The following is a 14,702-nucleotide window of genomic DNA, read 5'->3' as shown; positions in this document are numbered from 1 at the left end:
AAAAAAAAAAAAAAAAAAAAAAAAAAAAACAGTATCTGCTGATGCTTTTAAGAGCGATCAACCTGAAGTCGGTACACAAAAGTAAGTACTATACGTTGGACCATTGTGAGATACTTCAAACCAACAAATAAGGAAATGCCTAGTCCTTATAAAAAAATTAGCATATTGTGATCAAGTTTATCATTTTCTGTAATGTACTGATAAACATTAGACTTTCATATATTTTAGATTCATTACACACAATTGAAGTAGTTCAAACCTTTTATTGTTTTAATATTGATGATTTTGGCATAAAAGTCAAGAAAAAAACTAAAATCCCTATCCCAAAAAATTAACATATTTAATCCGACCAATACAAAAAAGTGTTCTTTAATACAAAAAAAAAGTCAACCTTCAATTAATTATATCAGCTATGCACTCAATACTTGGTCGGGAATCCCTTTGCAGAAATGACTGCTTCCATGCAGCGTGGCATGGAGGAAATCAGCCTGTGGCACTGCTGAGGTGTTATGGAGGCCCAGGATGCTTTGATAGTGGCCTTAAGCTCATCCATAGTTTTGGGTCTGATTTCTCTCAACTTCCTCTTCACAATATCCCACAGATTCTCTATGGGGTTCAGGTCAGGAGAGTTGGCAGGCCAATTGAGCACAGTAATGCCATGGTCAATAAACCATTTACCAGTGGTTTTGGCACTGTGAGCAGGTGCCAGGTCGTGCTGAAAAATGAAATCTTCATCTCCATAAAGCTTTTCAGCAGATGGAAGCATGAAGTGCTCCAAAATCTCCTGATAGCTAGCTGCATTGACCCTGCCCTTGATAAAACACAGTAGACCAACACCAGCAGCTGACATGGCACCCCAGACCATCACTGACTGTGGGTACTTGACTCTGGACTTATTGGCATTTCCTTCTCCCCAGTCTTCCTCCAAACTCTGGCACTTTGATTTCCGAATGACATGCAAAATTTGCTTTCATCTGAAAAAAGTACTTTGGACCACTGAGCAACAGTCCAGTGCTGCTTTTCTGTAGCCCAGGTCAGGCGCTGTTTCAGGTTCAAAAGTGGCTTGACCTGGGGAATGCGGCACCTGTAGCCCATTTCCAGCACACGCCTGTGCACAGTGGCTCTGGATGTTTCTACTCGGTCCACTGTTTCTGCAGGTCCCCCAAGTTCTGGAATCGGCCGTTCTCCACAATCTTTCTCAGGGTTCGGTCACCTCTTCTGGTTGTGCAGCGTTTCCTGCCACACTTTTTCCTTCCCTCAGACTTCCCACTGAGGTGCCTTGATACAGCACTCTGGGAACAGCCTATTCGCTCAGAAATTTCTTTCTATGTCTGAGGGGCCGTTTACATGGTGACTCTCCGAGAATACGAAAAATGTCAAATTTGCATTTGCGTCTCCATTTGAACAATGTCACGATTCCACATGAAAACGATGTAGTATTCATGCCAGGCCCTAGGGGGCAGTGCAGATTTACTTGGCGAGAGAATGATGCACTTTGACCCCACCAAGCTCCCTCAGCCCGGAAAAAAAATATGCCCGCCCACTCGAAGCAATGTAATTTTTCTTTTGCTCAAAAAGGCACAAAAATTGAAACGTTCAACATATTTAATTTAAAAATATTATTAAAACAGTAAATTAAAGCCGACATTCCGCCATATTTGCTGTTTTTAATGTTTAGTTGCACTGCTGCGCACGCCCAATGTGACGTGTACGAGTGCTGATGTTAACGATGCGGTCTCGCGCTGCAGGAGCCTTTGATATGCATGCCGAGGAAGCCCCCTCAACCCCCCGCAATCGGATTCTTCCACTTTGGAGGCAGGATTCAGAATTTTTCGTCTTCGCCGACACCATATGCACGCGAGGCGAGTCCGCAACTCAGTCATTGCGTCTTTGTGTCGCAGAGTCTTCATGTAAACTGCCCCTTAGCCTCTTGCTTGAGGGTGTCAATGATGGCCTTCTGGACAGCAGTCAGGTCGGCAGTCTTACCCATGATTGCGGTTTTGAGTAATGAACCAGGCTGGGAGTTCTTAAAAGCCTCAGGAATGTTTCGCAGTTGTTTTGAGTTAATTTGTTCATTCAGATCATTAGGTTAGTAGCTTCTTTAGAGTACCTTATCATGATATGCAAATTTTTTGAGATAGGAATTTTTGGTTTTTCTTGACTTTTTTGCCAAAATCCTCAATATTTAAACAATAAAAGACTTGAACTACTTTAGTTGTGTGTAATGAATCTAAAATATTTGAAAGTCTAATGTTTATCAGTACATTACAGAAATAATGAACTTTATCACAATATGCTAATTTTTTTAGAAGGACTAGTACATAGTGACTTTGTGTGTCCCAATACTTTTGGCATACATGAGAAAAGACACAACTCTGAAACATGTCTTTGTGTCTAACAAATAGACCCATAAAACATCCCAGCACAAGACAATGGAGGCCTCCGTATCAGTCCGAACAAGCAAGTTGACATCACGGTGCAGTAGCAGTACAATCATCTATTATGTGTTATGGAGTGGAATTAACCGTACGGTCAGTAATGAATCACATCAGGCTCGCCAATTTTGTCCCTAACAATGCGGAAAACAAGAGCAAACTTCATCATTTTTAGTGCAACTTTGCAAAGCCCTAAAATGTCAGCCTGGATGTATTCATCAAGACGAAGGCATCACCAAAGGGACACTAATCGACGGCGGGCGCCGGATGATGTGCGGCACCTGCCACTGGCAAGCTCGCCTCCGACGGACTCCAGGCACAAAACGTGCCTTCCTTGCAAATGACATCAAATCTCAATTCTGCGCGCCGTCTCGCAGGGCGCTTTATTACATTCCCACGTCCTGGCCAACGTTGCTTTGTGATAATACGGCAATAGATAGGAGACGCCTGTGAGGTATGAAGAAAAAAAAAAATCATGATGATTTATTCAGCGGGGCTCATTCCCGACTAAACTAATATGAGATAAATGTGACCGCGTGCGGGTGGGATGCAGAGATCAAGGGTAAAAAAAGATGCAACCAGGAAGTAACACCATTGGAAATTGAATCATTTTTCACCATGTGGAGGAAAATCTGGGTATCAACTATTGTTTACAGTTTCAATTGGTATTCAAAAATCAAATGACTGAAAAGTGATTATCATTTTGTTGTTGTTTTTTAATCTACCACAGTTATTAAAGTTATAAAAAATTACCTGACAGATTCATCAGCCTCGTCGGTGTCGCGGGCGCTGACAGTACCAACCGCAGTTCCTGGTGAAGCGTTCTCCGCCACTTTCCATTCGTAGACAGTCGAAATAAAGACGGGCGCCTCGTCTACATCGTCCACCACGATTTTTAGCGTAGTTTGGTCCGAGAACTCTTCCACAGTCAGGAAGCGGGGATCCACTACCTCGTTAGTGGCTTCCGCCGCCATGACATAGCGTCGCTTGGTCTCGTAGTTCAATGGCTATAGTTTTTTATAAGGTTAACCGTCAATCTCAAGGAAGATGGTTACACGTCGCTTAACCACATCACCTTAGCAAGCAGGATGACTCCCTCCTGGGTCAGCGGGTCAGTCTGAATGGTGAACGTGGCATTCTCTTCCAGGTCCACCTGCAGGTTGTAGTTCATCCTGGCATTTACGCCAATGTCAGCGTCCTCTGCCTTGATCTTACCCACTGTCGTGCCTACCAGTGCATCTTCAGGAATGGCAAATGTGTATAAATCTGAAACGAAGGTGATGGATATGTGTGAAAATAACACTATTAAAAGGATCACCATATGTAATGCTTCAAATTTTCATTTATGGATTTTATTATTGATTGTGTCTGCGTTGTCACTGCTGTTTCTAATTTGCAACTATGTGTCAAAACAGAGGGCACAGTTCAGACAGAAGTGTGGTCATACAACATTTATAAGCAGCTGTGTCTGAGACAAACGCGGACGTGACGACAGATAGCCCTCGTCTCACTCCTGCAGAATTGATTTCTTTCCCGGAGCATCCATTCCGCGAGCTTTATCACCGAGAACGTTTGTTTCCAAAGGTCATGATACAACGTGTGAAGGATTGGAGCCATCCGCGGGGCGACATGCAGATGAGCCAGACAAGGCCGCCCATTTCTTCCACCTCGACTTATTGCTTTTCATTCCAAAGTCATGAGTGTGAGTTGATAGATAAGATGATGGATAGATGGATTGATCCCATTTTTGACAAAAATGTGGTCGGTAACAGACAGGCAGATAAGCACACTTCTGAGACCTACGTGGTTTACGATGTGGAGACGGATATACAGCGAAGACAGACATACTCAAAAAAAAAACTCACATGCTGATAGACAAAACGAGTGACCAAACAACACACTTACTGACACAGAACAACCAACCGATCAGATGCCTGACAGACCGTTTGAAAAACCGACTTACAGACTGACCGAAAGAACAACCGACACATCAACAGACTGAACAACCAACCGCGTAATTAAAAGACTGACTGAGAGAACGAGCAACAGACTGACCATCAGACAAACTGACGAACAGACCCTCCAAAAGATCCTCCTACCAAATTGATTGAAAGACTGACAAACTGTTTGAAAGACATTTGAAGACTGACCGACAGACCAACCAACCAGGCCATGAACAGATCGTACTGCAAGAACAACTGGCACACCGACAGAGTGATCAACCGTCAGAGCGATTAACCAGCAGGTTGAAAAACTGACAGACCGGCCAGCATAGCATTCGACCAAGGAACCGAACAACCAATTAATCACCCAACAGACCGTTGAACCGTTCTGAAAACTGACAGACCGACAGTTATAGGAACCTGGATACCACAGCATTAGGACTAGGGTTGGGCATCGAGTATCGAGCATCGATGGGACCCGGTCCTAACACTCTGGTTCTCCCGGAACCGTTCCAATTTTTTAATTTTGATTCCATGTTTCGATGCCCTGACCGCCGAGCGGGAAAAAAATGCTGCCGAAAGCCACGAAGCAGCCACAACAAGCGTGTGTTTGTGCATTGCAACTTCATTACAACCATGGACACGGTGCAGTGGGTCTCAAAGGTTTGGCTTAACTTAACTTTACAAAAAAAAAAAAAAAAAAAAAAAAAAAAGAACAGTCAGCTCAGTGACACATTTGCAACACAACTACATCATGCAAAGGTGGCTGCACGACCAATTATGCACGACCGGTGTTCTGTCAAAATTTGCTCGTCAAAATTTGCTCCCTTATAAAATTTTAAATGGCGTAAATCAATACTTAATGACACAACAAAGTCGTTAACAGTGAGAGAGTGGGGTGCAGTTGTTGTGTGCAGCTAGCATGGTAGGATGTGTTTGAGAACTTTTCTACATGTCTTTCCATGATCAAACTTAAGTAAATATTCCTTTCTTTAAAGAAAGTATATAGTGTTTACTTTGGAATCGCTGCATTCGCAGAAATTTTTAATGATACGCGCATGCGCAGAACCGCATAGTAGCAATTTTTGATGGGCAGCAAAATTTGTCAGAACAGTTCTGTCAAAATTTGCTCACTTATAAAATTTTACTCCCAAAGCTTTTGTGGCGCTGAAAAAGCCCTCTTTTACATTCAGTTGGACTCAATATTATCCAAAGGTGATAACTAAACTAGATACATCATAAACATACATGTGCAACACGAAAATGGCGTAAATTAATACTTAGCGACACGGCAAAGTCGTTAACAGTGAGAGCGCGGGGTACAGTTGTTATGTGCAGCTAGCATGGTAGGATGTGTCTGAGAACTTTTCTACATGTCTTTCCATGATCAAACTTAAGTAAATATTCTTTTCTTTAAAGAAAGTTTGTAGTGTTTACTTTGGAATCGCTGCATTTGCTGCAATTTTCAATGATACGCGCATGCGCAGAACTGCAAAGTAGGAATTTTTGATGGGTTGCAAAATTTGTCAGAACACACCTGTTCTGTCTTTGTCAGAACACCTGTTCTACCGGCTTCATGGAATATAGCCAAGTGCAAAGCTAGCTGAGTGCTAAGTAGCTGACATGCTGTGCCGTCAGAACCAGGTAAGTAAAACAATTCATCTGTCTTCTGCTGTAGAACTAGATACAAAATGACCGACTGAGCAGCATTAGAACATATAAATAGAACTAGATTCTGGCATTAGTAAAAAGCCGCCATCTTAAAGCAGTAAATACCTACATTAAAATCAACAGTATTAAAAGGATTTTTGTTTTGGAATCTGTTGTGATGCTTATTTAGAAAGAAGCAGCTATATGAAGCATTCGATTACTTTTTTAATGAACTCGTAGCAGTGAAAACGTAGCATCACATCACAAGCGTCCTAGCCACTGCCAGACGCTCTCAACTCTTCTTCTCCGCATTATACGTACACACTCCTACAGCGCCACTCACTGGCCTAACTGGTATTGTCACAACATTAACATTGCATGTGTCTGTAAAACACAACAGATTTGGTTTTACAAATAAGGAAACCTTATTATTTTGCCTCATCTACATAAAATTATTATCAAGAGAAGAAGAAGAAGTTATACTAATGCTTCATTGTAGCTCCCAGCTAAGGCAAAAGAATATAAGTAAATATTTTCTCTGTGAGCTTTTGAAAAATAAACATCTTTGTGAAAGTGCACTCCTGTGGAAAGAAACTTAATCACATTCAAGTTTAAAGACTGATATTTATATTAGGGCTGTCAAAATTATCGCGTTAACGCGCGGTAATTATTTTTTTTAATTAATCACGTTAAAATATTTGACGCAATTAACGCACATGTCCCGCTCAGACAGTATTCTGCCTTTTGGTAAGTTTTACAGCAAGGCTTTTTGTGCTGTCTAACAGCGAACTCTTGTGGTCGCTTTGCGACATGGTTTATTGTTTTTTTTGCCAGTTCAATATGACTGCACGACGTCTCAGGCTGACACCTACGTTGTAATGTTGTGCTTATATGATCCTTGGACAAGATTTGTACGTAAGTATGGTTGTTGTAAAGAATGTACATATTATGTTAGTAAGCGAAATGTTATATGTTTTGTATGAGACGCTTTTTGTTTATGTTAAGTGAACCTGTATAGCGTGCTAAGCTAACGTTGTTGCTAATGCAATGCTTGTGTACTTTTTTTTTTGTAGTTTTACGACGGTCTAAAGAGGACAATGGTTTGAGGCTATTTTATTAATAAATCAGATGAAAAAGGAATAAGTCTGATTCTTAAGGCGTCGTTCACTAGCTGTCTAGCTTTGGAAAAAGTAGACGCTTCGGAGTGAGGACAGCATAGACAGATTTAAATGACAGTAGAGTGAAATGCCCACTACAGTCCTTATGTACCGTATGTTAAATGTATATATCCATCTTGTCTTTCCATTCCAACAATTTATTTTACAGAATATATATATGATTTACATAAAAATATGGCATATTTTATAGATGGTTTGAATTGCGATTAATTGCGATTAATTACGATTAATTAATTTTTAAGCTGTAATTAACTCGATTAAAAATTGTATTCGTTTGACAGCCCTAATTTATATACAAGTTAAAAATAACCCTGTGAGAAGTTCATATAATATTAATGATAAATAATAATACATTTTGAATTCATGTAAATAATAATAATAATAAAAATAAATGTTAAACTCGTAATAAAAAAAAAAAAAAAAAAAATCGACATTAATATAAACTAATACATTTTTAAACTATAGATTTTTTGACCCTGCATTTAAAAAATATATATATATATATTTATTTATTTTTTACCCTGCCTCTTAAAAGAATCAAAATCGAGAATCGTTCGGAACCGGAATCGAAACATGGAACCGGAATCGGAACCAGAATCGTGCAATTTCAAACGATGCCCAACCCTAATTAGGACTCACGATGCTGGAAGATGGGCCCGTTGTCATTGATGTCACTCAGGTTGACAGTGACGGTGGTAGATGCCGAGTAGCCACCACTCATGCCCAGCATGTCTTTCACCTGCACCACCACCAGGTACTGCTCCTTGGCCTCACGGTCCATGTCAGGCCAGGAAGTCACAATGATCCCTGCGATGAGAGGTTAAGAAACCTGAAATGACCCTGAGAAACTCAACAAAAACAACCCTGGGAATTACTGAACACTTTATTGGAAGCGTCAATCAGTTGCAGGGAAATATTTCTGAAATAGTGTATTGCCAAGTGTGTAGGTTAAACGAGGCTGTGGGCAAAACGGACAATTGAAGCCGTTCAAATTCAAGCGCCGCTGACTCTTCCTTCAGTCACGTCCCGCATCGCTTTGCATTTAAACACTTTGCCGTTCATTAAAGGTCAACTCTGTGTGTGGGAAGAGCTGCGAGGCATAATAATAATCTGTCAAAGGGTGTGGGGGCTAACGATTTTGGAAAAGTAGCAGGATAACATCAATAAATGAGAGCTAAGTTTAGAAAGTGATTTGAAAAACAACCTCTTCTCCCCTGTCTGAGCAGTCATCCATCCATGTATTTTGGCTTTTAGAATTGTACCTGTCTTTGGCTCCACAGAGAAATAGGGCTCCCCCTGTAGGATGGAGTAGATGAGTTTGGCATTGTTGCCAAACATGGGATCATCAGCATCTGTGGCCGTCACCTGGATCACGGTGGTGCCTGTCGAGTAGGATCACCGTCAGTTCTCCTGGCTCAGCAGTTCCACTCGACAAGAAAATAAAGTGACTATGACAGGGTTTTTCCCGCATCTAAAAATTGGAAGCGGCCGACTTCACCTAATTACTGGCCACTTTGGGCTCTGAAAGGTCTGAAATCATTGAAACTGTTTTTACCTTAAGAGCAATGCACTACTAGGTTTTATGTACTTCACTGTCAGAAATGGATGATAGATTATTTTTACTTATACAGATGTTTTGGAGCCATTTGTGGATTTTCAAACTAAACACACAAAAAAATGTACAAATTATCATAACCTAGCGTTGCACCTTGAGATTTTTGGCTTTTATAACATGATTCATGAAATTACTATCAAGGCTTCAGAAAATACAGTGGGGCAAATAAGTATTTAGTCAACCACTAATTGTGCAAGTTCTCCCACTTGAAAAGATTAGAGAGGCCTGTAATAGTCAACATGGGTAAACCTCAACCATGAGAGACAGAATGTGGGAAAAAAACACAGAAAATGACATTGTTTGATGCGTTAACGGGCGGTAATTTTTTTTTTTTTTTAATTAATCACGTTAAAATATTTGACGCAATTAACGCACATGCTCCTCTCAAACAGATTAAAATGACAGAACAGTGTCATGTCCACTTGTTACTTGTGTTTTTTGTCTCCCTCTGCTGGCGCTTTGGTGTTACTGATTTTTTAAGCACCATGAGCATTGTGTATTTATTGAAATCAACAATGGTGAGCTACTAGTTTATTTTTTGATTCAAAATTTTACAAATTTTATTAAAACGAAAACATTGAGAGGAATTTTAATATAAAATGTCTATAACTTGTACTTACATTTATCTTTTAAGAACTACAAGTCTTTCTATCCATGGATCGCTTTAACAGAATGTTAATGTTAATGCCATCTTGTTGATTTATTGTTATGATAAACAAAAACAGTACTTATGTACAGTATGTTGAATGTATATATCCGTCTTGTGTCTTATCTTTCCATTGCAACAATAATTTACAGAAAAATATGGAATATTTTATAGATGGTTTGAATTGCGATTAATTACAATTAATTAATTTTCAAGCTGTGATTAACTCGATTAAAAATTTTAATTGTTTGACAGCCCTATTATGTACCCTTTGTTGGCAATAACGGTGGCCAAACGTTTTCTGTAAGTCTTCACAAGCTTTTCACACACTGTTGCTGGTATTTTGGCCAATTCCTCCATGCAGATCTCCTCTCGAGCAGTTATGTTTTGGGGCTGGGCAACACTGACCTTCAACTCCCTCCACAGATTTTCTATGGGGTTGAGATCTGGAGACTGGCTGGGCCACTCCAGGACCTTGAAATGCCTCTTACGAAGCCACTCCTTTGTTGCCCTGGCTGTGTGTTTGGGATCATTGTCATGCTGAAAGACCCAGTCACATCTCATCTTCAATGCCCTTGCTGATGGAAGATTTTCATTCAAAATCTCTCGGTACATGGCCCCATTCATTCTTTTGTTTACACAGATCAGTCGTCCTGGTCCCTTTGCACAGCCCCAAAGCATGATGTTTCCACCCCCATGCTTCACAGTGGGTATGGTGTTCTTCAGATGCATTATTCTTTCTCCTCCAAACACGAGAACCTGTGTTTCTACCAAAAAGTTCTATTTTGGCTTCATCTGACCATAACACATTCTCCCAGTCCTCTTCTGGATCATCCAAATGCTCTCTAGCGAACCGCAGACGGGCCTGGACGTGTACTGGCTTCAGCAGGGGGACACGTCTGGCAGTGCTGGATTTGAGTCCCTGGCGGCACATTGTGTTACTGATAGTGGCCTTTGTTACTGTGGTCCCAGTTCTCTGTAAGTGATACACTAGGTCCCCCCGTGTGGTTCTGGGATTTTTGCTCACCGTTCTTGTTATCATTTTGACGCCACTGGGTGAAATCTTGCATGGAGCCCCAGATCGAGGCACATTATCAGTGGTCTTGTATGTCTTCCATTTTCTAATAATTGCTTCCACAGTTGATTTCTTTACACCGAGCGTTTTACCTATTGCAGATTCAGTCTTCCCAGCCTGGTGCAGGTCTACAATTTTGTCTCTGGTGTCTTTCGACAGCTCTTTGGTCTTAGCCATAGTGGAGTTTGGAGTGTGACTGACTGAGGTTGTGGACAGGTGTCTTTTATTTCAATAATGAGTTAAAACAGGTGCCATTAATACAGGTAAAGAGTGGAGCCTCATTAGACCTCGTTAGAAAAAGTTAAACCTCGCTTGTTTGTAGGTGACCAAATACTTATTTCCACTCTAATTTGGAATAAATTCTTTAAAAATCAAACAATGTGATTCTATGTTTTTTTTCCCACATTCTGTCTCTCATGGTTGAGGTTTACCCATGTTGACAATTACAGGCCTCTCTAATCTTTTCAAGTAGGTGAACTTGCACTATTGGTGGCTGACTAAATACTTATTTGCCCCACTGTAAATTGTATGCCTTCCTTTGAGCCGGAGAAAAAAAAACGAGCATTATGTCCAGGTCTGTCTAGAAGGGGAATGAGGCATAGAGGGGGGTTGGATCCTGACAAAAGGTTGTCGCAGGGGGTTGCGATGTTAGCTTTGCCCTTTGCCACCAACCTCCGTGTTTTCAATATCACCTCTTAGGCCTCTTTCCACATTTTCTGAGTTCAACCCTCACCCCACTCCGTTATTCCTAGCCAAATACATTATGATTTATTAGGAGGGAGATATTATACCTCAAAAGGCAGATTGCACATAAATTGAAATGCTAATGTTTGCGCTGTGAAAGGGCAGCGGCTATAATAACATTACTTAAGAAGAAAAAGGCATCCGGGCCGTGATACAGAAAGCAATACATTTAACTTCCTGCATGTGGATAGATGACAGACATTCATATAACCTTCTGCTTTTAATCTTCAGCCAGGATATAAGTTAGCTTTGAAAAGTTCTTCAGCGGAAATAAGAAGGAAGATATTTTTGATGACTGTGGGGCGGAGTCGCTCATGCCATAAGTTAAAGCTAATATTGCTAAGCTAGAATCACGTGTCTCAAGCGTACCAGTCGGGCACATCTCAGGGACGCTGGCCACGTACGGCTCATTTTGGAACTGCGGCGCATTGTCGTTGATGTCCTGCACCTTGATGATGAACTCCGACTCGGGCTCCTCGGGTTCCTGGGATTTCCTGTTAATAGCTTGCGCTTGGAGTACGTAGAAGGCCTTCTCTTCACGGTCCAGCTTCTTCAACGTCCGAATCTCACCGGAGTACTCGTCAATCTCAAATGCGTCGCCGGCGCCTTCCCCCGACAGGATGTACTGGATGCCAAACTCCCCGCGGTCAGAATCGGATTTGAGCTGTTAGAGGAGCGCTCTGATGAGTTGGTGCTTGAAGGACGTGGCAGGGATTCAGTACCTGGCCGATGACGCGAGGCGTGGGGTCTTCCTCCGGGACAAAGAGCTGTTTCCAGAGCCAGCCTCTCTTCAGGCGACGGTGCTGCCCGGCAGACCACAGGCCTGGAGCCGGGCGGGGGGCTTCCGGGCCCTCGGCGATGCCGTTGGTGAGGCTCAGTAGAGCCAGTAGTGTAAGAGCTGCCAACACGCTCCTCACTTTAGCATCATCTACAGCTCCCATGGTTGCTTTAAACCCTCCTGTCATGTTACAGGTCAAATAAAGAGGTTTGAGTGTAAAACAACTTTTGTTGTTGTTACAGTAAACCCCTACAATTAATTGACATCGCATGATGTTCATAATTGACACCATCAACTCATATTTCTTACCAGCGCGACACTCGTTGAGTTCGACTTGGGGTGCTAAAACTTGTCTGACTCACAAAGCAAAATTCACCTCCCCATCTTGATCTTCTACTCAAATGTTTGCTCAAGTGTCAAATACAAAATCATGCGGCACTGTCATCTATGCGGAGCTGTTCATCATGATTACAAGCCTAAATTTGAAAAACAAGCTAGAATAGTCATGGAAACATTGTTTACCAAGAAAATTATTTCATGACATTCTCATCTTTTTTTTTTTTTTTTTTTTACATACACTTTTTGGGAAAAGATTCTGTATACAATCCGTAGTAAAAAGTATGGAATCACCAGTCTCTGACGAGCACTAACTCAGACATTTTATCATGCAGAACAAACTCAGATAAAAAGCTTGAAAAAAATAATGAATTAGTTCAAAAGTGCAACTCTTTAGCATTCAGAAACACTATTTGTGGTGGGCAGTAAATGTTACTTTTATAGAGCAAGTGCAGGGAAATATACTGTATATGGAATCACTCCAAATTTCTGAGGAAAAAAATATGGAATCATGAGAAACAAACAAAGAAATGACAATAAAAACACATCTCTAGTATTTAGTAGCACCACCTCTGGCTTTTATTACAGCTTGCAGTCTCTGAGGCATGGACTTGATGAGTATTCTTCATCAATTTGGTGCCAACTCTCTTTGATTGCAGTTGCCAGATCATCCTTGCAGGTCGGAGCCTTGCTGTGGACCATTTTTTTCAATATCCACCACAGGTTTTCAATAAGGTTGGGATCTGGGGTATTTTCAGGCCATGACATTGACTGGATGAGTCTTTCTCCAAGGAATGCTTTAACAGTTTTAGCTCTGTGGCATGATGCATTGTCATCTTGGAAAATGACAAACATATTTTCAATTGAAGGGATATGAAGCTGTGTAAAATTTCAATGTAAACTTGTGCATTTATTGAAGATTTAACCACAGTCATCTCCCCAGTGCCTTCGCCTGATATGCAGCCCCATATCATCAAGGACTGAGGGAATTTTGATATTTTCTTCAGGCAGTCATATTTGTAAATCTCACTGGAGCAGCATCAAACCAAAGTTCCAGTATCATCACTTTGTCCAGATTCTTGACTCTTGACAAGGTGAACATGCTGGAACTTTGGTGGTTAAATCTTCAATAAATGCACAAGTTTACATTGAAATTTTAGCTTTCTTATCCCTTCAATTGAAAATATGTTCATCATTTGCCAAGATTACAATGCAACATGTCACAGAGCTAAAACTGTTAAAGCATTCCTTGGAGAAAGACTCATCCAGTCAATGTCATGGCCTGCAAATAGCCCAGAGCTCAATCCTAGTGAAAACCTGTGGTGGACACAGCAAGGCTCCGACCTGCAAGGATGATCTGGCAACTGCAATCAAAGAGAGTTGGCACCAAATTGATGAAGAATATCCATCAAGTCCATGCCTCAGAGACTGCAACCTGTCATAAAAGCCAGAGGTGGTGCTACTAAATACTACAGATGTGTTTTGATTGTCATTTCTTTATTTGTTTCTCATGATTACATATTTTTTTCCTCAGAATGGAGTGGTTCCATATATATTTCCCTGCACTTGCTCTATAAAAGTAACATTTAATGACCACAACAGTGTTTTTTTTTATTTATTTCTTTTAGTGTTTCTGAATGCTAAAAAGTTGCAGTTTTGAACTAATTTATTATTTTTTCAAGCTTTTTATCTGAGTTTGTTCTACATGATAAAATGTCTAAGTGAGTGCTCATCCGAGACTGGTGATTCCATACTGTCTGCTAGGGGTTCTATACGTAAATAGCAGTTGGATTCCATTTGAAGATATTAATATCAACTTCCATGGTACTTAAGCGGATTTTAAGGGGGCCCCCCAGGTGGCCGAAAAGTGTCATTGCATGTAATTGACTTTTTTAAAAATATATATAAAAAGTTGTAAAGCAATAAAAAGGCAACAAAAATGAATGAAATGTAGAAAAAAAACATTTTTATAATGGGTCAAAAATATTTTTCGAGCACCTTAGACAGTCATTTGCTTTGCATATAATTTAAAATACATATATATAATAGAGAAAAATTTTTTTTAGAAATGATTTTTCTCTTTGATTGAAATTTATTTATTTATTTTTTGCTTGAAGCAAGTTTTTGGGGGATCGAATGATTTAGATTCAAATGTCCTAATCATAATATGGCCCAAACACAAAAATGATTTGCACAATCACAGAAAACTTTTTCAATGAAAATTAAGTGTTCATATGCAAAATTTTCAATCTCAAACATTTTTACGCATTCAAAAACTTTTCTATGATTGAAATTTTTCTTT

The 14,702-nt window shown here is 40.4% G+C and overlaps 1 protein-coding gene across 6 annotated transcripts in view; it reads right to left on the bottom strand.

The window, feature by feature from the left end:
• Positions 1-14,702, bottom strand: part of cdh19 (cadherin 19, type 2) — a 337,720-nt gene that overhangs the window by 14,317 nt on the left and 308,701 nt on the right. For all 6 annotated transcript variants that reach the window (XM_057824224.1, XM_057824227.1, XM_057824225.1 and 3 more), the window contains 6 exons: positions 12,009-12,244; positions 11,656-11,950; positions 8,469-8,588; positions 7,846-8,013; positions 3,511-3,701; positions 3,189-3,442 (listed from right to left, as the gene is read on the bottom strand). In XM_057824224.1, the coding sequence (XP_057680207.1) occupies positions 3,189-3,442; positions 3,511-3,701; positions 7,846-8,013; positions 8,469-8,588; positions 11,656-11,950; positions 12,009-12,227 (1,247 nt within the window). In that variant the 5' untranslated portion in view covers positions 12,228-12,244. The remainder of the gene's footprint in view (positions 1-3,188; positions 3,443-3,510; positions 3,702-7,845; positions 8,014-8,468; positions 8,589-11,655; positions 11,951-12,008; positions 12,245-14,702) is intronic.

This window comes from Corythoichthys intestinalis, chromosome 20 (genome assembly GCF_030265065.1).
Source record: "Corythoichthys intestinalis isolate RoL2023-P3 chromosome 20, ASM3026506v1, whole genome shotgun sequence".
NCBI classification, from domain to species: Eukaryota; Metazoa; Chordata; class Actinopteri; order Syngnathiformes; family Syngnathidae; genus Corythoichthys; species Corythoichthys intestinalis.
The sequence above is the reverse complement of the archived record's forward strand: the minus strand, read 5'-3'. Positions and strand labels throughout refer to the sequence as shown.